At 40.8% G+C, this 24,282-nt stretch overlaps 1 protein-coding gene across 3 annotated transcripts in view; it reads right to left on the reverse strand.

The window, feature by feature from the left end:
* The window catches only part of gng12b (guanine nucleotide binding protein (G protein), gamma 12b), a 26,095-nt gene continuing 1,813 nt past the window's right edge, over positions 1–24,282 (reverse strand). The window contains exons 1-4 of one of the 3 annotated variants that reach the window (XM_067512787.1): positions 21,915–22,574; positions 18,279–18,342; positions 1,502–1,622; positions 1–1,398 (exon numbers count right to left, since the gene is read on the reverse strand). In XM_067512787.1, the coding sequence (XP_067368888.1) occupies positions 1,273–1,398; positions 1,502–1,594 (219 nt within the window). In that variant the 5' untranslated portion in view covers positions 1,595–1,622; positions 18,279–18,342; positions 21,915–22,574 and the 3' untranslated portion in view covers positions 1–1,272. Of the gene's footprint in view, positions 1,399–1,501; positions 1,623–10,584; positions 10,749–18,278; positions 18,343–21,914; positions 22,575–24,282 lie in introns of those variants that run through there. The other 2 variants (XM_067512786.1, XM_067512790.1) reach the window with 2 other exon arrangements.

The raw sequence follows: 24,282 nt of genomic DNA on the forward strand, positions 1-24,282 counted from the left end.
TCTTAATGCAGTTCATTGCTGAACATTTTTAATGATGATATCGTACACAGAGATATAAGATATAAGATACTTCACCTAAAGGGTCTTTATTATTCACAGTATGGGCGGGACAACAGCACTTGCGTGACATAAAGGTAGTCAATTTTAGTAGGTTGACGGAGGATTACTTTGTTATTAAGGCCCTGGCTGGTAAAATTGCCAAAATAGTTGCTTATGTTTTTCACCAAGACACAAATGACAGAAATTTGCAGCTGTACGCCAAACATGCTCACAGTTAAATCAAAGAACGTTTTAGAGCAGCTGTAAACGTGTAATGTTTCCAAATTTAGGAATATAACAGTCATCTGATGTTTACGCCTTTTCCTGAATCTGTAAAACGCCTCAGCTCAACACGAAGAAACTGCTGGCAGTTGGATGCTCAGAGGGCAGAAGTATAATACATAGGTGAATATGCAGATATGGTTAGATGGCATAAAGTGGTTGTGAACATTTTTCTTCGGATTAATGGCTAAACATTTATTTCTAGGTTTAGGGAATAATGAAAACCTGCCATATCGGTACATTCAGTTGTACATGTACAGTACATAATGTGGTTGCTCTGTCTGTGGTAAGACAGCTTTGGGAACAGTTTAATGGATTATTAATGATTAATAAACAGTCAGACAATTACTTCAGAATTTCTGTAAGTTACAGTTTGGCTCTGCATTTGGACCTTTGACTGCCTGTCATGGACAGCACAGTTTACTTGTCCAGCTACAGGAAATCATGGTCTCAGATGGTCCTTATCAGTACCGTACAAACTAAAACAACTGTTTCCTGAAACGAACCTGATGAAAGAAAAAGGTGAAAGCTCATGATTACATGTTCAACCGTGTTCAACCGGCTTGTTTATATATGCTTTGATAATTAGAGAGTCAGGAACTCACCGTCAGTGATACAGCTTCTTTCAGGCTAAGGTTTGTGACCTTCTAGATTTCGCCAGATAACAGCACAGGGAAACAAAAGTTGCTGCTGACCCATCATGCAAACTCTTAACCACTATTGTTGGGGCTACAAGTTAAATCTGAGGCCACACTCTCAGATGTCTGCCTGTTCTTTGGTGCAACCACTGTATGACAAAAGGCTGAGAAGAATCTCTCCTTATCAAACCGCAGCAGGCATGGGAAAAAGCAAGGGGATTAACTGGTCTCAAGGCAAGTTGTGAACAGTATTACTATCAGCTTTTTTCACAAAAGAATCCAAATAAAAAGCGACAGGAGTTCAGGGGCCCTCCTACAAAACAGTGCAAGGTTTTTTGTCTTTGAAAGGGTTTTCTGATGCAGGGATGCCCATAAGCAGTGGATCATTCTTGGCGTGCTCTCCGCAGTAGCGCATTAGGTCTGATGATGCTTTGGACACCTGCAAAAAAAAATAAAAAATCAGGCAACACACTGATCTACTTTCACATATAAGTAGAAGAATTATTGCTATTCAGAGCAAATGACAGTGACTATAAATGCACCTTTATCCTCTCGATGCTGGCTTCTATCCTCAGCTGCTGCACTGTCCGCCTGGCCTGAGCTATGCTACTGGAGCTCTGCATTTTAGATGACATTGCAATTGTCGGATAACTGTGTTGAAACCTGTAAGAAAAAAATACACTGACGATACACGTGGTATTTGGCATAAACAGAATCAACACACGGTGCAATAAACCCTTTAAAAATGCGTCCTGTCAACAAGCTGTTCCTGAAAGATCAAACAACGGTCATGCTGCTGCTCAAAATACTGCTGAGGTTATTACTGCCTTTATTCAAAATCAGCAACCAACTTAGTACAATTTAGTTGATTGATATTAAAGTTCTAAATGGTAACGTTCCCAGCGGCACCCCACAACAGCAATGTCCCTGTAGGGTTAGCAGTGTGATGACATCTAAAACCTACAGAATATATCAAATGCTTCTGTAAGATCAATAAAGGAAGTAGCATATTTAAGTTGCCCACAGTGGCCCGAGGGTAAGAGTGAGGTAATCACCAAATGCACTGGGATAATGTGAGGACAGTAGAATGTCTGTACCAAATTTTGTGACAATCTATAAATAGAGGTTGCGAAATTGTACAAGTAACCTGTTTCGTGAAAGGCAGAGATCAATGCATGAAGTAGGAGGCTGAGTATCTAGTTTTTCCTGTGTGAACACTTAGAGGAGGTCAAGCCTCAGGTACTCACATACAATAATGTGAACATATTTAGTATCCAACAACTTCCGTTTCAAGCAGAACACTTTGGTTTTGTTGGTCATTTGTTAGCAGAAAAAGCTAATAAACATAATATATTATCACTTTATGTTTATGTGGATAACATGTCAGCAAGGATTTGCTTAATCATCTAGCTCCCAGGTTTTCAAATTGGGGGCAGCGGTTTCCTTGTGGGAATGATGAGGGAAATTGCCAAAAAAAGAATTAAATAACTGAACACTGATGATTATACTATTACTTATTATTATTCCCTATTTTTGTTGTGTTGTTGTTATTTAGCATGCAATACATTTTTAATAGAGGCAAATACACATTGGAGGGAAGATGGGAGAAATTGCAAAATTGCAAGAAATTGCAAAAAAAATTAGTAGTGGTAGTAGTACTAGTAGTAGTAGTAGGAGGAGGAGGAGTAGTAATCCCTGACAGAAGCTATTGCTATTTTGGTCTTGGCAAGGAAAAGCCATGTTCCAGCTGACACAGAGCATCATTAGCATTAAATAGGGGTCATGTTTTTGCTGACCCAATAAGTTGAAGACCAACTTTTCTTTCAGCTGAGTTTTGGTCTTCACAAATTTATGAGGGTATCTGCTTCTCCAGCTACTGTAGTTAGTAACTTTGTATGCCTTGTGTTTCCTGCTGGGCAGGTAATGTACAGGGGGGGTTCTCTGACCATTGACACTGGAAAGAGCTGCCTGTCTGCAACAGCTGGAAACAAGACTAATGATGAGCAACTTGGGACTGAACCAAAACAATAAATTGGAAGACTTTCACACCCTGTGAAATTTCACAAGTGGAAACCTTGACCTGCTGGTGACCCTAAAGGAAAACCAGGCTATAGGATTTATCCTTTGGACACAACAAATGTTTGTTCAGAATGTGTCGAATATTTATTTAGTTTTAAACAAAGAGCAGTGTGCAGAGCGACATTGCGTGTGGCCATGCTCCACTGCTAATAAAATGGACTTCCAGTAATTAAAAAAAACCTTTAGTTGCCTCTCTTTGTTCTCTGTAAATGCAAATTTGCACAATGAGAAGAAGAAGAAGTTGATGATTAAATATTCAATATCAACAGCTGTGCAACTTCTCAGAAAGGACAGTTGCCTTTATCTGGAATTGAATCTGTGTGCGTAAAAGTTATGGCCTAACCTAACGGACTCCTGTTGCACAAGTCCCACTTCCAGGATACAATGGTTTGCTTTTACCATCTAATTACGTCATAGCTGAACTACGTGAAGGAGAGGCTCCACACAAGTCTTTGCAATTTTCTACCTTTCACTCTGGCCAACTGCGGCGAATATTCTGAAAGGGGAAGCAGCATTTGACTGAATCTGATGCTCCTTTATTGTTTTCTGCACAAGCATTATTTCTTGAATGAGAAAAGCGGAACCGTTTGCACAGAACTAATGTTTGCACAGAACACAGTGTATTTAGGTTTTCAGTAAAGTACATGTGCTGTTTAGCAATAATGAAATTTCTCTGTGTACCCAACAATTGTTGCACTGATGTTTTCCAGCTCTTGTTCTTAGACAAATAAAGAAAACACCCCAGAAACTGGCTGAGACTGACAAAAATACTCTCTGACATGTGGTGTGGTAAATGTTTGCTCTTTACTTCGGTGCAGGATATTATGGAGGAGGGGGACACTGACACGGAAGGGAGATGAAACATGGACAACAACACAACCAACTACAAAAGGAAGACAAACCCATACATCCCTCTAATCCCTCCTCCCACTCTCTCCCACTTCCTCCACAGGAAGCAGTATAGCCAGTTACCCTCTAAAGTATAAATGATTAAATATGTGGTGGAGGCTTTTAAAAATAGAAGCTACACTGATAGCCTGGTAACTGAGGTAACACAATATAGCTAAAAAGTAACTTTCCTATTACAAGCAATCGCATATTGTGCTTTAATTTACTTTCAGACGAGTAGAAACAGTGTTTATCAGTGTTTGTAGTTTGCTTTGTGCAAGCTGCACATCGTGACTCTGTTCTCTCTTATCAGCAAAGCTGCAATTTTTGAACCCTCAGCTGCACCAGCCGGGCGTGAGTGGACACAGGAAAAGGGCTGGTGTTCACCCCCCAACATCTGCAGGGCGGCTGAGTGAAGCCAGTGACTACTATAGAGCTTTGCTAGTTTGGAAGATACGTTATAACACATGCAAACATGGTTTATGTTTTGCTGCGCAATTGTTACGTCCCTGGTTGTACTTCAGACTTGCTGATACAGACTTGTTTCCAACATATAGTAACAAAGGTGCAAGGTCATGGTAACATGCACTTTAGATGCTTAATCTAAAAAAGTGAAATTAAAAAAGTTTCAGCTTTTAGCTTTTTGTCTGTCTTGTGATGGATTCATGTAATTCATGTCCATCTCACAAAACTGAAACATTATTTTATCGTGGGCACTGCATCATATCTAGCCACAGTTGGTCTATCAGAAGTTGGGGGAATGAGGGATTGTAACGACCAGAGGTGCCACATGTGGCATATGCTCTGCAGTAGTCTGTCCGGCAGAGGTGAACGAGTTCAGAGCACACACTTGCATCAGGGTTGGTTTAAACCCCACCCCATCCCTCAGTGTGGTCACACACAGCCTCTGCTGTGCAGCTCCTCTCAAGTAGCTGTCTCATGCAGTGGGGTCTCAAGCCTCTAATGTGCCGGATGTCAAATAATTCAAGATTCAAGATTCAACAACTTTATTGATCTCATTGGGAAATTGTGTCTCTCGTTGTGTCTCTGACCGGGTGGTGGGCAGCTTTGCAGCAATCCTGCTGGGTCAGGGGGAAGGTAACAATCTAATACAGTACATCAATGTGACACTTCTATTGGACTTCCATTCTTTATGGAAAAAAATTTGGCTGATTTAAACACCCGCTTTAAAATTGGCCTTTGCTTTCTAAGGAATAGATCAATATTTGGGAAATGTTTATATCAGCAAACCTGGCTCGTCCAAAGATTAGAAAATCTGTCCACAAGCAGCATAAAGCTCACTAACTCACATTAACAATATAACTCATTAGGCACATTTAAAAACTAAAAACCTAATGTGATCTGAACCAGACCATTAGTGTCATTTAGAGCTGTTACTCAAATCTTAGGCACAATATTAATTTAGCTTGTATATTTCATCCATGGAAACTATTAGTATTGACCATTAGTATGTGACCAACAGTGAACACTTTAACTTGATACAGAAAATCAGTTATAAGCTAAATCTACAGATGTATTAAAAGCTTAAAACTAAAACGATATTTTCAATTATAGACTTTAAATCTTTTTTTCATTAAGGCCTCAGTCAAACAAATACATGAACTAAAAGTCAAATGTCTCTAGACAAACAAGTAGGGAAATTTGTCACTGTCAGGTGTGTTAATCTTTGTACTGTATCTGGACTGAGACCAAAAAAAAAAATCCTCCAAGCCAAAAGAATGTCTGCAGTGTGTTTAACTGTGACTTGGCCTGCTGCATCCAACATGTGTACTGATGTGTGGTAAATGTAAACATGTGGCACACTGAAAGCAATAATGAGAAATATATTTGAAGTCTTGGCGAGTACAGATTTCTTTGATGTGGCTGTGGGGCTTTGCACAGGTGGGCTGCTCCCACAGTGCCAACACAGAGGTCCTGCAGAGTTTATAGCAGCAAAATTTACCCTCTAGTGTGTAACTCTACACACTGCTTAGATCTGCAGAGTTAAAATCACCCAGTTAAATTCACACAGTGTGTGTGGTGCACAGTGGCGTAATACTCATCCAGTTTCTGTATCCCTCCCTTTGGTGTAATTCCACAATGTGGGTATAATAAGTATTAGAACATATCAAATGTATGCAGACACTTGCATGAAATATTGCTGTTGATGCAATGCTCTGATCAAACATAATGCATTAGATCTGACAAACTCTTTACACATGAAACAAGTCAATAACTCATAATTTAACTAATGCGCCTGCAAAGTATAGTATCTTCTTAGTTCTCATCGCCTGAGAAAGTTAATTATTTTTGTCTACTTATCACTAATTAATTAAACAGCATAATATCAGCCCAACTATTATGTTTAGCATTTGAATCATTGAGGCATTTATTAGGAAAACATGCTCACTTTTATTCAGTGTCAAATTTAATATTTTTTCCATTTGGGCCACTTTTAAAAACTTGCTTGCATCCCAGGAGCAGGTTGCACCCAGGCTATGCTAATACATTTTCTGTTGGCCAACAACTTTGCCTAAAGATGTACAGGAGTTTGCTCCAGCATGTCCTGTGTGGGCTCAGAACCAGATCTCACACAAAGCTACAGGGATGCTCCACCTTCTTCAGGTTAATATGACGGCCATTGGAACGGAATACTGTCATCTTGAGTACTGCATCGGCTTTCTAAAATGGCCCACTTTGCGCCTTTTCCTAAGCTCCTCTTTGCCAAACAGACTGCTAAAATTATGCTCAATCATGTATTTCGCATTCATTGACTTCCCACAGACATCGCCTTGGACAGAGGGCCCCAGTTTGCTGCCTGACGCTGGAGTGAACTCTGTGAAATGCTGGGGGGCATCAGTTAGCCTGTCCTCAGGGAGAACCTAGTGCATCTATTAGGAACTAAAGAAATCTCTTTGCTGCCTCTGTATCTCATTTGTCCAAGCCCTTGCCATTGCATGAGGACATGGGTAAAAGTGTGTAACGCCCTATACCTGGCAATACACCTTATCCGCCAACAAGCAGCGGAGCCCAGCACCTCAGTGTGCTCCAGAAAAACAAATGTGACTGCCACCTCATGATCTCCCTTTGTCCTCTACGTTTTTTAGGATTCTGCACTTCCCCCCATCTGCCCTGACTACCTTTGTCTATTTAGCCATCTCTCCTGACCATGCACCTCCTCAATGCACCTTGTTTTCAGCTTTTCCTCTCCCCTTGACTTCACTCATTGCTAAGTTGTCTACTCATGCTCAAGTCCAGCATGAGCCCAGCTTCCTAGTGCATGTGTTTGCTTTGTTCTGCTGTGCAGACACTGCCTCTTAACATCCTGGGAGCTTTGGAGGCTGTATGCCTGTTGTTTTGGCTCAGCCCTTGAAGCTTTAATGTTTTTGCCCATTTGTTTTTTGCTGTACGCAAGGGGATAATAAAGGACAATGCAAACACAGTAAGGTGCATTGCATCAATAGATTACAGATGCTGTTACGGGTCTGATAAACAGTATTGCTGCAGCTTAAATGATTCATTATCACCTGTCCACTTCCAAAACTGCTGCTCTGCGATACCCTGAGCAGCTCCATTTTGTGTCCATTACATTCTAAACTGCCTGGCAACAACAGTGGCATGCCTCAAAGGCCACTCCTGGGCCAGGATCTGTGCCTCTACAATAAGCTCTGAGGCTTAGGCACAGATTTATGTCCGTATTGGGCCACATTCACAGCTGCTATGTTGGCATTATGCAGAATGGAGGCACCAGGACAGGACTCTAGAGCTTTTACAAGTTTAACTGCACCCTCATGAATGTAATCTCAGACAGCCTGATGCTATCTGGGAGCCAGACTGTCCAGTCAGGCATGCAGAGGAAAGAGCTGAAGCCCTCCCAAAGAGACACGAATGCATCTCTTCTGAGTTTTGATGAGACAAACTGCATGATTAATGCTATAACATTCCGATCTGTGGAAGAACATCATCTATTACAAGCCTTGATGATGGAACATCTTTAAAGGTGTCATGCGTGAGGTCCAAAAAGCTTTGAAGACTTGCTGCGTGAAGTCAGCCAGCATGAAAAGAAACATGTAGGTGTTTGCACTGGCGACTGAAACAGGAGATGAGGGTTCCAAGCCACTGAATCACAGGCACTTAAGGCTCCACAAACCAATGTACACCCCTCCACCAGCTCTGCAGAGGCATGCAACACCTTTGCCAACAGTGAGTTCAGCTATAGGACAGCAGATTCTCACTGTAGTTTCTGTCATCCTTTTGTCTCTTTCCACCTGGGCCCCACATGCAGGAAAACAGGTTCCTTTGCGTGTTTGTGTGTGTCTGCAGAAAGTCATAGTCATTAATAAGTTCAAAGCTTTGACTAATGTGGTTCTGATTCCCAGAGTAAAAAGATCATCTATGGCCTTTTCACACACACCCTACAGTGAATAACATCCATGGATTAGAGTTCTCTTTGAAGTTTTAGCAACTTTTCTTTCATGCACTTGGAAGCCAAGCAGCTATAAAGGCTCCAAACCAGGTGCTGCTTTTTTTTTTTGTTACATACTATATCATCATGCATGCTCACTGAGTGTCCTCCCTGCTGTGATGCTTTGATAGTTTCCCCAAAAAAACTGTAGATTTGGCTTTGGGAGATATTGCCTCGATGTTACATACACGCAAAGAAGTGAATGACTGACACCAAGACCCTGCTCGACCAGGTCTAGAGTTAAATCCGGGAGGCCAGATGCACCACAGTGTGTCACCAGCTGCCTCTATTAACGCAGACATGATGTCATGGAGATGAATGCTGGTGGAGGTTATCATGCAAACATGTTGCAGTCAACACTGACTTTGAACTAAGTCTAACACAAATATATTTAGAAGCAGCTCTTATTGCTTCTTTAAATTATTTTTGTCATCTTCCAAAATGTTTGGTCGTGACAGCTTTGGGTTTCAATGAATTGCAATGGGATTCAATCAGTCCTAACACATCTGAACAAATGCATTCAAATTGATGTATTACAATAACATGGCACTTCATACAAGATAATGGGTGTTGAATAGCAACACCAACTTCCTCCTAACAAACATTTGTTGGTACAAGTACAAATTCTAAAGTATAGTCATATTTTACACTTTCTAAATGAAATAGGCATCATGTTGACATTTACATATACAATAGCTCAGAGCACTGACGTCACGGAGTCAGCTGTAGTCTTTATGTTTGCTGTTGGAAGATCAGCCACAGGTATTTCAGTGCTATTATTTTGCAACACCACTTGTGGCAGAAAGGAAATAAATATAGCAATAAAAGTAACGCAGTTTTACTAACTACTACTGATTTCTCCCATAGCATTTCTGGCTTGTATATCTGTGACCGATGTGTACATGACAATTAATTAGAGAACCTGTTAAAAAGCAGGCATTTTAGGCTGCAACGATGACAAAACACAACCGCCAAATCCTGGAGGGACAAAGAAATTAAAGAACATTAAACAAAAGATAGATTTTAATACTACCATCTCATAGTAAAGTGACTTTCTATTCCATTAACTCAGCAATATCCATTATAAAATATGTAAATGTGTGTGTAAATTCCTCTTTAATACTGATGCTAATAATGGACTTAAAAGGGTTTGGAAAGTTTGCAAAACTTCCTTGGAAGAACTACAATTTAGGACAGGAGTATATTTGTCTTTTTCCAGTTTGCATTATCTTTAATTAGATATTGGAAACACCTATTAACGCTGCTGTCATCACTGCAAATCCTACAAACACAAGTTAACTGTTTTAGCACTGATGGAACGATATACATGGCTCCAAGAAAAAGCCCTCAGGTCACGGCTGAGCGTAACAGTTAATGAACCCTTAGTCAGCTGTGTCTGCTCCCTGATCCGATGCTGTGTGAGCCATAACACCAACTGTCTTTGTCTTGTCTTGCTTACACATAGAAAACAGAGGCACAAAGAGTGGCCCCACGAGAGGGGAGCTTGAGAATCGGGTTGGTTATTTTCGTACCAGGAGGTAAAAAGTCACATATACACCAGTGAATGTCTGAATCTGTGTGTCTGTAAATGTGTGCATGGTGGGCCAGTCTGCTATTTCCTGCTGAGTGGAAGACATGAAAGCACCAAGATTTTTACGCCATTGATATCTCTGCACAAATGCACCAAGCTGTCTCCACCCAATCATGGGAGAAAAACTCCCACTGCAAACAACAACACCAGTTGACTGCATTTGTTGAAATCCCCCAAAGAGGAAAAAGTGAGCAGCACAAAAAAAAAAGAAAAAAAGCCCACTCCCACCAATACTTCCTGAAGCCCGGGGCAGTACTGGATCTGCATGGGTCTCATCTACAACTGAGCTTTGTCTAGACAGAAACCAATGCTCTGCTCACCGGATAGGAATTCACTAACCCACAGCTCATGCTCACACTACCTTTAGCCTGCTGCTTAACCAAGTCACAGCTCTCATTGGAACAATAATCTAGAATTTACACTTCATCCAAATGACCCTGCCATTCATGAAAATAACTGAATTTGGTGCAATTTGCTTAAACAGGGGAAACTCTGTGAATGAAAACCAGTCCTTTTTACACCTAACTATGCGTAATGTAAAACAGTCTGCAGAAAATTCCTCTCATTCCACCTTCAGCTGCAAAACATGCTCATCAGCTCACCATGTACTGCTTCCTTCACATCAAGCTTCGCGACAAGTAATAGGGGGATGTAAACAGTGTAATGTGAAGAGCATGGTGAACCCAAATGACTTGTCAATCCAAAGAAGTCAACACGTTCTTTTCGCACGGTCCGTTGATAAAGGATAAACATCGTCAGCTCTTCCTTCCCTGTTTTACCGTTGCACATAATGCTGACGTTTTCATGCCATTCCTCCAAGGTTATTAAAACAGTGCTCTCTCACCTTTTCCCCACTTCCACACTCTCATGCTTAAATATAGAAGACACCCACACGCACCCACAGTCATCATTTTACATGCATGGTATGGCCTCTTTGTGTTCTTTTCATAGCTGGTTCTGTTTCCAGGGAAGGTTTATTCAGCGTGCTACAGACAGCTGGCTACTGCCAGGGTCATGTGTTGATGAAAAATAACGTTATTTTTCTTTTTTTTTTGAGTAAGTTCTCACTGCACTAGAGCTACAGAGGCGTTCCATTCACACAGATAAAAATGAACTTGTTAACAGTTATAGTTTACAATGTCCTTTTTTAAATTAAGTTCACAGTCTAAAAAAGTTTATGTTTATTTGTAGCACACCATAGAAAACGTATTTTTTTGTCACAAGAGCATTCAGCTCCCGTGACACCACAAACCGGCCGTCGGCCAAGATTAGGCCTTTGATCACCATCTGTCTGCCTAGTTTATGTGGTGTGTCCCACGCTGTTGACACTAAGATGGACCTCCATCAGTGGCTTTTCGGCCAATTCAGCATGTTGAATGACGCCAGTCCGGTTGGTGAGAGAGATTCAATTTAGCAAATAAGTGCAGGAAAAAGACCCTGGTATTAACAACAGAAGTATAATTTGTAACTTTTTGACAAACATACCCTCGATTACAAGTCGCAATAAACCATGTGTGGTGAATAATAGTGTGGTGATGGTAAGTTAAGGATGCTTTGTGAACCATTTGTATACCCGCAATCTTTGTCTCATGCGAGCACAGAACGCGGTCCTCAGCGCTCATCTTTGCGGGGTGTTCTTCATTCATGCACTTTAAAGTGAGTTGAAATTGCAGGGGGATCAAAAAGTGTATTCTTGAATTTTCCAATTTAAGAAAGTCATGCAATTTTAGATACCCAGACATTGTCAATTGCTAGACCTGTAGAACCTGAAAAATATAAACTGACGCATATTTAGTTTTTGGATCAACGAATTTAAGTTGTTGAACAAAGGAGAAAACCAACTACACCAAAAGGAGCAATACATTCCTTCTTTAAATCTATTCATATTATGCACAATGGGATCAGTTTAAACAACTTGATGTAATCAGCACACGCCCAGCACTGAGGGAAGGTGGTGGTAGTTGATAGAGAGGCTGCCACCTCTCTGCTTATCATGATGAACAAAATACAACGGGAGACAGAATAAGGGGAGGGCTGGGAAAAACAACACAGCCTTCTGACCTCCCACCGCCTCCCTCTTCTCCTTCCTGTGAACTTTGGAGCACCCCCAGAGCTGAGTGGGCACTAAACTGCACATAATGAGCAGTCGTGGAGGAGGGAGTGGACGTAAGAGCCACGAGGGTGGACACCATGTCCTCCCAATGAAAGGTTATAGGGAGTCTCAACAAGTGGTTGCAGCTTTTGTCTCATGACAACACACTGTCTGGAAGTCACCTGGCTGTGAGCCTGCAGTCTTAAAGCAAAAGTAATCTGCCCTTTGGGCCTACACGTTATTGCTGCAGAGTTTGCATGAACAGTGAGCTGAGCAATTGTTAGCAATGAAAATGGTATCATTAACAGAAGGAATCCCAAGCATCCAGCTCACTCAGCTCTGCTCAAGGGTCACTGGAGCAAATTGCACATTGTTAGAGTGAGCACATGGGGAAGGTCCTGCATAATGCGCTCACTTACTTCTGGATAAATGGATGATGCATTCAACTTACGAATTACGTTTCAGTGGCTTCCACTGTGGATTTCGCTGTCTTGAACTTTGCAGGAATTTCAAGGAATTGCACCTTGAAAGATTAGCATGTTGATATTAGCATGTAGCTCAAAGCACCACTGTGTCCAAGATGTGTCCTTTTGTTGTACATTGAAAAGCAAATGCTACACATAACAATTAGCTCCACCCCAACAGGAAGCAACAATAGTGAAAATTTGAGAAGTTCCAACTAAGGATCTATAATATTTCACTTTGTAAATCAAAAAGATTTACAAACAGCAGGGACAAAGATCTTTATTCTTGTTATAGGGCAAAGATGGAAGGATCCAATCCCATCCAAGTTTACTAATTACTCAGTTCCTGTTTGTGGTATTCATGCACGTGCTCTGCAAAATGAGAAATCAGCAAAAAGAAATCTGAAAAAAAGGAAACACACTTTGCAAAGGACAATTTCTGCAACATGCATGTATTCTTATTCATGCACCTACAGTATTGGGAGAGTTCCCAAGTGATACTGTGTGTGTGCTGACCTGAGTGACCCTGTCTGGAGGTGATTCGCAAAAGCTTTTTCTCCTGAGAGCACTGCCAGAGCATAGTTTAACAATGAAAGGTAAACAGAACACTTTTGATTACATATTATCACGTTAAAGTAAATCATTCACATGAGCAAGAACATTTATGGCGTCACGAGGTCAGAATAACCTAGAACCTAGTCTGTTCCTCAAAAGCGAACTAGTCTGTCATCCCAAATCAGAAATATACCTTCCAAAAAGCTCAGCATCCAACCTCGTCCAACAATGACCTACATTATTCGATTTTCACATCCCGTCTGGTGCAGAAAGTTCAAATGATGACTGAGCTCTTTTTCAGTCATGCATTTTGGAGTATTATAATGCTGTATTCATTCAAAGCACCGACCAGGATCTCACAGGGAAAGTATGTGTGGGGCAGTTGCAGCGGTTTGTTTTCAGAGCAGTGTAATGCCAAAGGAACGCAGCTGCAGTGCCGAGCTGCATACCACCCTGTTTCACCCCTAATGAACATCAATCAAAAGAGCATTTTTACTGCCACACAGACCACCAAGTGTATACTTGCAAGGCAATGCAATTAAAAGCAACTTATTTCTGGATTGGAAAATATTTCCTTTGCCACTGTCTGGTGAAGGAAAATGTTTTAGAAAAAAAAGCAGGAAAGAGCAGCTTGTAGAATAGAATTCCAGGCATGTAACCAGTGGCTGGGCGGAGTGACAGCCAGACTGCTGCTTGGATCTTCATCTCTTAACTGCCAGACACTTATGTTTGTTAACTGGAAGCCGGCATTCCCAGGACAGCACCCGCAGCAGAGATCAGAGCGACTGGAATTCTTGTCTGGCGGACATGTGGCAGAGGAGCGTCTCACTGTGGACACAGTGGACACAGTGTGGACTGTCAGGATCCTGCAGCCATCATTAAAGGCTCAATCGGCTGAAAAGCCACAGACGGGTTTTACTCATGTCAACGGCGTGGGACACACCACGAAAACTAGGCAGAGCGACGCTGACTGACAGCCCAGCAGCAGTCGACAGCTAACTGTCAGTTTAGTGCAACACGGTCCTAAGTCTAGCATTTACTGTACGTCAGTAGTTTTGCAGGTTTTTGATAGTAAACTGAGCTTCTGGATCTAAGTGAATATTCTTTTAACATTGGAGCTAAAGGGAAGTCTAGGAATCATTGAAGTGACTACAATTCATTATGAGGGGAACATGAATGACTGAGACAAATCTAATAACAATCAGCAACTGATGAGGCTTCCTTACAGACATCAATAGTGGTGCTTGGGATGAAGTCGAAGATCACCAGAGGGATTGCACAAAATGTGTATACACACTGCACAAGTCTTCTTCTTTACCTTCCAGCTGTTCTCTTTCAGGGGTCACACACAGGGAATCATCCGAATCCATCAAACCCTATCCTCTGTATCCTCTTCGCTCACACCAACTCACTTGGTGTCCTCTCTCACTACATCCATAAACCTCCTCCTTACACACTGCACAAGTATCCGTGCAAATCCATCAAGTCTATGTTCGGATATTTAACATTTATATTTACACATATATTAACATTTGTTGGTATCGCTAGAGGAAATGTCATCCTAGGATTCATCTCATGTTAATTTCACTGTAACCTTTTCAGGAGGCATGTCGGCCTGCTGAAATCTGACTTGTAGGTTTTATCAACTCTATCCCACACATTCTTCTACCTCGGCACACATATGGCACATTTCCTAAGCACAATGCAAACAGTCTACAGAGACTTTGGCCAGAGTCTGCTGCTTTATGCTAGTATCCACTGAAGCAGCATCTCGCTGCGAGTCTTAAGCAGAGATGAGGCTATAGAGGTCTGGAAAGCTTGTTTTCTTCTAACTGCACAGCCAGAGTGTCTGTGAGGATTCTCAGTTATCCAGGTCATCTCAGTCATTGCTTGTCATCTGAAGAGCTTCATCAGTTCTAAGTAACTAGAACTTTGCGGAGTCGTTGAGGTCAAATGTGAATCTGTGTGTCTGTCACACAAGTCAAAGTGTAGAAGAAACCTTTCAGATGACAGTTGTAACATCAAGTAAGTCCAGTTGCCACTGAGCTGCACCGCTGGGATACACACCCCGATCAAACTTCTAGCCTTGTAGAGGCTGAATATTAATCATACTTTGTGCAGCTCCCTATGTAGCCACAAAAGGCTTTGCAAAGTATTCCCCTAAATGAGCTGTGCCGCACTTCTCACTTCTTGCAGTTTCCTCTAATGCCAGAGTTGAGGTAAGCAGCTGGAAGGTAGCTGTAGTGAAATTCTATGCTTGGAAACAGGATCGACACTGACCTAGTTCTCCAGCAGGCTGATTCTATGTCACAAAGAGGCAACGAGCAGGAGGCCATTTACACATGTGCAACTGCAATAATAAATCATTCATGCTCCCGTGTTTTGGCCGGAGTGAACATTCTGTTTTATGCTCAAAAAGCATCACACGGCAAATGTTCCTGTGCTAATCAGTTACAAAATGAAACATTTGTGGTGTTAATCTGATGCATATGCTTCACACTGTAAATATTTCCCAAGCCAACAGGCAAAAGCAGAATTCAGGGGCTGCAAGGACCCTAGTGGTAGTTTCTGTGCCTTTGTTTGTCAAACTTCAAAGGCAACATGTGTTTACTTTGGAGCTGTGAAGATGAGACCACTAAGAATAGAAGGCTTTTAAGGATGTTGCACATAAGAACCAAATGGTATCGGATATCTTCAGTTATGTCTCTTACAGATTAAACATGTTCTCCTTCTACTTGAAAAAACTGACGGTGCCATGAGATAAGCACACAGTGTCGCATGCAAACATATGAACTATTTCCATCAGTCCTAACATATGGTGGAAGATGGAAACTGCAGCCACACCAAACATAACAAAAAAAAAAAAGGCAAAGAACACAAACTGTGCTGCCTTGCTGGTCAGGGATGCAAGCCATCAGACCTGGTGATCAAATGACTATTAACCACTGTGCTTCCTGCAAAAGGAACTAGCCACTCCCGCATCTGCCCATAACTTACCAACATGAGTAGGAGTGTGAATGTGTCTGCGATTGGGGGGAATTTGAGGAGGGGGAGGGTTGGTTTTACAGGAAGGGGACATAGAACAACCAAGCAGAGCAAAGGAAGATGCCCATATATGTGTAGATGCTTGTGAAACAGGATGGAGTACATGCCTGAAGAGGCCTAGGATCTCCTATGGGTGTGACACTGATGCAATAAATGTGTAAACCTCCTCCTACATGTATAAACACACACCCTGGCACTTTAAAACTCAAGTTGCACCACAATTTCATTCACCCTGACTTGCCCCTTTGTCTACTGTTTGCAGTCACGAACTGATCGTTCTAGTCATGTGTTTCAAATACAACCAGATATTGGTTGGGGTGATTTATTTTCCCCCCACGCAAGGACAAGTGGTATCAGTTGAAACAGAAAACAGGGTTCTCTTTCTGCCACCTGCGTGGAGCCAGAGCCTGCAGCTAATTACACACCTGCACACTGGCAAAAAGAGCCATTGTCTGCATATAAACTGGGTCAATTTTATTTCTAGTTTGTTCTTCTCTACAAAAGCTAATATGAACAGCTCAATTTCCTGTTTCTGCCATTTGTTAAGATGCAAATGCACACAATGTATTTTATCTTTTTTAATAAACAAATTACCTAATTTGTTAAATAATACATTCACATGCAGGGATAAACCACGGTGCTTTATGGAAAATGTCCCTACAGATGAAACAATGCAAAAAGGAGCACATGTACATGGTGTGTGCTTGGAAATTCCAAAATAAGTTACTCTCTGATCCACACTGTCTCCATCACATAACCAAAAAAGGACAAAAAAAAATTATTTCAGTTAGTGATTAACTATGTAGTCTAGTGGGAAGTGCACTTCAACGATGGATAATCAGACTCAGACACTGAATTACTGACTGTCCGATACTACCATCATGTGGAGGAAATGTATTATTACACAACTAAAGTGGCTGAGCTACTTGGGGGCAGGCAAATAACAGCCTTTAACCAAATCTTTTCGCCAAGTGATTGGTTATGAGTACATATGATAGCAATGTAAATTCAAGGCTCACGTAAAACCAAATAAATGTAACTTACTGGGCCTCGTTCTGCACCAAGTTGTCTGAACTAATATAAAGTCTAATAAACGTAACAGACTACTAACGTGGTTAAAAAATACAGTCCGCTGCATTTTAATGACGCAAGTATCCTTTGAGACACAAGTGTCAGTAGAAACTGATCAGCCACAACATTAGTACCCTAACCCTAACTGGCCTGTCCGATCATGGCCAGCATTACTATGGCATTAATGCTGTGGCTGATCAGTGTACAGAACAACAACAGCCATTTTGATATAGCAGTACCTACATACATACACAGCTAAAGCACATTACTGCTGAATCCAATCTGTTTTCTATCTTCAACACAATCCATACATTCACATGTATTAGTTTTTTTTATTTGTTTGTTTTTGGTGATGAGCTGCTTAATGTCACATATAAATTATGCGTATAAGTGGATTTGTAGACAAAAACAATGAACAATAAGCAATGTAAAACACCCCAAGTGAAAAATAGTAAAAGAAATTACTATTAATTGTAACTACTTATTAACTTTGTACTTTGGGAACAGCACCTTCTGATGAACAGATGTATGACAGGATTTTGAAAACACACTGTCAAGACATGTTATTTACATGTTGCATTTGTTTTTTATAGCCCTGCATTAAGCGCACACATAGCGTTAACTGTAGAACAATTCAAAAGAAAGAAAAGATTATTTCTAACCTAAATTTCTAATGAATCAAATTCTTGCCTGCTTATGAGTTACAAGTTGAGATATTTTGATCAAGATGTTGCAGATTAAGAGACATGTCTCACGAGCAGTTTGCTTGTGTTATTTATCTGTCTGTTGCTCTAAAACTGCGCACATTTACCAGCAAAGTCAAGCAGTGACAGCCTGCTTGCTGCCATCTACAACGGCACTGTCTGTTTCTATCACCAGGGGGCAGCACCTCAAAGGCAGGTCAAGTCAGAATAGACATACGAAAGACCTCTGGTTACTGGATCTGATTAATAATAAACAAGCGGTTAAAGAAAGTTTGTAACATGATCCTTCTCTCAGTTGCACTAAAGGTGGGGGCAACACCTGACCCAAATGGGAACCGGTTCGCCTGACGGACAGAAAAACTGACCTGTGTGGGACAAATTGTCAAGGAGCATGTAGTGGGTGTTCCAGTCTCCGTGAGCAGTCGAAATCTGGAAAGAAAAACAAAGAAATTATTTTTGAAAAGTGTTTCCTCATCACTGAAGGAAAATGAGTAATGGCCAGCCAAATCCTTTTGTGGGTGGAGAGACATTTGCCTCCACTTTATTTGCATTTATTACCACATTCCACTGAAACCAGTTATATGGACAGTCCTTTGGTCTGAGAACTTTCTTGGTTCCGTGAACTAGAGGCCAAACAGTCTAAAACACTGTTTGCTTATCCTCAACTGTTAATTTGCTTTCAGTACTCACATCCCTCCCATTAAGGCCCAGCTCATCACACATTCTTTCCCATATAACTTGCCTTAAAAAGCAGCAGAATCAATTACATTGCTTTTCAGCTGAAATGGGATAAAACACAAAAAGCCAGTCAAAGCCAGCTAAAAAATATGAGAAAAAAAAGTTTTCCAAACAAATAAGCAGTTTTGCGTCATCTCAGTAAATCTTTTAAAAAGTTCTATTAAATGTATTATATATTTATGCCCCATAGAAGTTTGTACTTTATTTTATTTTACAAAATTGAATTATACTCAATTTAATGTACCAAAAGGTTTTTTTTCCCAATGTTTAACAACACATTTTTACAAAGTGATCTTAATGAATTAAAAATAAAGCTTTAAGGATTATAAAAATAAACAATATATATTCAATTTTATTTCATACATATTCACCTGCTTTAAAATAAATAAATGTAGGTGTGTGGAATAAAACTTTGCCATTTCCGAATAATTCTAATCTAAAGCAAAGCAGTAAATAAGGAATGTGTGTTGCACCAACACACAGAGGTCTGTTATTGTACCATGCCGAAAGCAAAGATTTATTACCTGCTGGGTTACAGTTGCTAAGCAACGTCTTACTTCCTCATCTAGTTTATTATTTACTGTACTGTGAAGTATGAGTGCAGGTTGCCGGAGAGCTGTGTGCCAGTATAAACAATAATATACGATAACAGGAAGTAGACACCACGTAAGAGACATAATTATGAAGATTTCCAGTTAGGTGAGCCAACAGGGTTTTCTCTGTCTTTGTTACGTGTTTTGTTTTTCTGTGGTCCTTTATGTCTTGAGGGGTTGGGTGAATTAAGAAGTGTATGTATAAGTGTACCGAAGATGTCATCAATTGGCAAGGCAAACTTTCACCTAGTCAGTAATCTCTGGAGCTAAGAGATGTACGTGGATTACAAGGTAGTAGAGAGCAACAAGGTGGCAGTTGAAAGTTGTGTGTGTAGCTGTGGAGGTACACAGTTTCTTACCGTGGTCTGTGGAATTATTTTGAGAAATCGGAAGGTGGAATTCAATAAATAACAAATGTTATAGACACATGTAAAAGTGTTATAGGTGCCGTCCACATTTACTTTTGCTACCTCATAGTGCCATGAGTTATAGCCTTATAGCTATTGCGCATTTATTCAGAATGACTATCTTAACCATTCATTTGCTTTTCACTTAAAACAATGACATTTGGCCCATTTGGTATTATCAATTATTATTATTATTATTATTATTTATATCGTGCAAAGAAAAAGCATAAAACTGAGCTGCAAACGTTTGTTCTCGGATGCACACACAGCATGGAGCACGTGTGATTTTTTTTTTAAGTAGTGACATTTTAAATAGATACCCATGGTGCAACCCTATTACTGATCAGTGCATGGCTGACACACAGGAACCAGTTTTCTGCAGGGACAGGCCTAAAGAGAGGATAATTAAATATAATGACAAAGGCTTTATTAGGATTCTCCTGATGCCATACAGATGCACCACGGAGACCTGTAGTCAGGTTGCGTAATTGTGTAAGAGCTGTTTATCATGTGTCGCACTGCAAATTATTTATACAAATATCCCACTGCAGCAATATGACAGGTCTCACAACAAGCGAGGTGATATATGGGGTGACACTAGCAGGTGACCTGTTTACTGTCACACAGGCTTGTGTTTCATTCTGCAAGAGCAGAATAAGAGTTTCCACAGGGACAGGAGGTGTAACAGTGAGGCAGCACTTTCTGCTCACACTAGTTGATTAAATCCCAGGGGTTCTATGAAATCCCTATTTAAAATTTACAAGCAACACAAAGCACATCAAAATGTTCTCTCAATTCAAACAGCAATGGTTCGGAGGTCAGCTACTCTCAATCACTTGTCTCCAAGACGCATGAAAGATACAGCATATACTGCAAAATATTATATGCAGCCTAAACCCATTACCACTGTACAGACTGCAAAATCATAAGATGTATGACCCACAGGGACTGATGTTGAGAATGACTCACCAACAAGCAGTCAGCGTGCGAATACATGTGTGGCAATCTGCGAACCCAGTAACATAAACGAGGAGCAACACTGAGGCCTAATTGCATCTACGCTGCTCCCAGGTTGCCAAGGCAACACTCTATTTGACATCAGCATCCCATGCCAATCAAACAGACCTTTGCCTTTATAGTCAATGCCCTCGCCTTCATGTACAAGCTAAAAGCCCTGGAGATACTCATACACTATACACACACTCCCTATATACAGTACATTTCCACGTACGCTACCATTCTTGTCCGGATTCCGATTTATGGAGTATCTACTAGGGCTGCATGATATGTTATTTCTACATTGTCATCATGATGTGTGCATGATTAATAATCACAAAACATGTGAAGTAAAGTAAAGCAAATTATGACAAACTGGTTATTTGCTGCTTGATGCAAAAAGAAATGATACACTTCAGTGATTCCCTATTTGCCTTTGGGACGTCAGCCGATGGCGCCATCAGTGAGCAGCTATTGCGCTAGTTTTTGTCGTGTGTGCCGCACTTTTGAACTTACAGTGGCTTTTTAGCTGATTCAGCATGTTGATTCGCTGGCAGTTCTGGAGGTGCAAAAAACTACTTTGATTAAATGTTCAGATTAGCAAATTAGCATTTACAATTTATTATCAGACACATCCTCACAAGTCTTTGTGTTAGGACCAATAATATTTACTTTACATATGTCTCCTTTAGGCCACATCATTAGAAAACACTCCATAAATTTCCATTGTTATGCTGATCACACGCAGCTAAAACTATCTATGAAACCAGATGAAACAAATCCAGTAATCAAGCTTCATACATGCCTAAAAGACATAAAAGCCTGGATGTCCTACAAGTTTCTTCTTTTAAACTCAAGACAAAACTAAAGTCATGGAGCAAGTCAAGGAACCTTGGATTTATATTTGACCAGGATTTGTCCTTTAACTCACATATAAAACAAATCTATGGAACAGCCTTCTTCCAACTACGGAACATTGCCAAAATTAGGAGCATCCTGCCTCAAAGTGATGCCGAAAAACTAGTACATACATTTGTTACTTGTAGACTGGACTACTAAATAAAACAAACAGAAGTATACAATAGCATAAAATGTATATAAAACAGATAACAATAAATAACAGACAGAATAAAGTAACGGACAGATAGAATATTGTCAACAACAAGTGTCAAAAACAGCACAAACACAAACAAAGTTAGCAGCAACAGACCGCGAGCCACACACACACGTCTTGGAAGTGCTTCTGAACGGTCAAGCTCCATCATACCTATAAGACCTCATATCACCATATCATCCCAGTAGACCACTTCGATCAAAGAATTCAGCCCTACTTGTGGTTCCCAGAGTTTCCAAAGGTAGAATGGGAGGTAGAGCCTTTAGCTATCAAGCTCCTCTCCTGTGGAACCAGCTCCCAGTTCAAGTACAAGGAAGCAGACACCCTCTCTACTTTTAAGTCTAGGCTTAAAACCTTCCTCTCTGATAAAGCTTATAGTTAGTTATAGTCAAGCTGCTATAGGCTTAGACTGCTGGGGGACCCACCCACTGATTCACTGAGCTCCTTTCCTCCTCTCTTCCCACTCTCCTCTCCTCACCCCACATTTATATGCCACCGCTGCATGAAAATACATTTGTGTCTTTCTCTCCCTTAGATGTGCTTCTCCCTCTCTGTCTCCCTCTCTCTGTCCCTTTCTGCTGTTATCCCCGGCATTGGAGCTGTGTTTCCAGTGTGCAGCTATTGGTTCTACCAAACCGCCCAGTGTTTTGTTGTTGCTTTTTTTTTTTTTTGCTCGCTTCTGTTATCCCTCCACTTTCCACTCACCCCGACCGGTCAAGGCAGATGGCCACACACCTTTAGCCCAGTGCTGCTGGAGGTTTCTTGCATTCAAGGGAGTTCCTCCTCTCCACTGTTGCCTTGGGGGATTTGTTGGTTTTTTCTCCATATATCTTTATAGCCTTTATTGAGATGTGAATTGGCGTCATATAAATAAAGTTGAATTGAATTGAATATATTTGAAGTCTTCCAGGGCAGCGCGGTGGTGGAGTGGTTAGCTCAGGAGGTTGCGGGTTCGTGCCCCGGCTGGCCGTGGCCGTGCTGTGGAGTTTCTATGTTCTCCCCGTTCTTGCATAGGTTTCCTCCAGGTACTCTGGTTTCCTCCCACAGTCCAAAAACACGCAGGTTAGGTTGATTGATGAATTTTAAAAATTGCTTGGAGGTGTGAGTGCGAATGGTTGTCTCTCTTTGCATGTCTCTTTGTGGTATCCTGTTAACACAGAGCGACTACCAATACACTACCAGCTCAATTAAAACAAACACAGCCTTCGTGTTAATGCAAGCAAACTTTTGCCACTGCAGTGAATTAGAGAAAAGATATAACATCTTATTTGAAAGTACTGACCTGTCAACTGAAAGATCTGAATAAAATAAGCATTTACTGACCATCTAGTGAAAATTTTTCATCGGTTACCTGTTTTTTCTTTTTGGCTTCATTTTTGTTAAATAAATAATGGCACAGTGACAGTATTATATTTTGCTGTTGGTCTGAGGTTGTATTTGCCTTATAGTAAAAGCTGCTGTGATCAGATGATGTTTTCGCACAAAGGTCATGGAATTAAGAGAGGGGGCACTTTGCACGTGACTGTGGATCCCACAAAAATACAAATTGCATAAAATTAAAATCAAAGAAACTGCCGATTATTGTCGACCACAGATGATGCACACGAGAGTCATAAGTGAAATCGTTTGTGCATGTAAACATCGTATCAGTTGAAAAATAGAAAGCCATCAGAGCCCATTGTGAAAGCCTTCATCACTTGCTGATAAGCAGTTAATGCTTTGCGTACTAAGCAGCCCTCTTATGTGTGACATATCCACTCATACTCAGCGAGGGTATAATACCTTCATCACTCCGATACGCTCTACTGAGAAGGATAAGAGAGCTCTGACGTGTGTCAAAGCAGACCAACATTTTTCACATGTTGCTGTTGACTAACGGGGGCCAGAGGCTGATGGCAGTGGCTCCACTGTGTTGACTAGCAGCATTCTCCGAAGGTCTTTGTGACCAGAGCAGTGACGCACAGCCAAGCTCCCCAGAGGCTTGTGCGTGGAATTTGAGGGTTAGAGGGAGAAAAGGGGGCCGAGGCGCTCACGAGATTAGACCGCGCTGAGGTCTGCACCAGTGACTATGTTGTAACCAGGCAACATGGTCATAACCCACGTCAACACCAAAAACTCCACTCAGGTGGAGTCATGCTGAACAGCCAGAAACCATTAAAATGAAAAGATGAATCTCCCAATTAAAATAAATAAATAAATAAATAGCCAACTACTCATCATTCCTTCTTATTTCCAATCTGTCATACAGTTACACAACATTTACATAAAAATGCCTTCACAGTAATTTCACACTCATATTGCTTTTTAATCATAACAAACAAATTCAGACATGTTGTAAAACAAACTCAAAAGCCCACATTTGTAGTAGATCATTTAATAAAAACACACAATGGCCACCATTTAAATTCTTCTTTCATTCTCTAAACAACCATCTCTCTTGTTGCCCAAAGTAAACATCTGTGCTACCAACAGTGTGATGTAAGCTTTTAAGGCCAAAATGATTATGTTATTGCAATAACAT

The sequence above is a fragment of the Channa argus genome, chromosome 8, assembly GCF_033026475.1.
Source record: "Channa argus isolate prfri chromosome 8, Channa argus male v1.0, whole genome shotgun sequence".
Classification (NCBI taxonomy): Eukaryota; Metazoa; Chordata; class Actinopteri; order Anabantiformes; family Channidae; genus Channa; species Channa argus.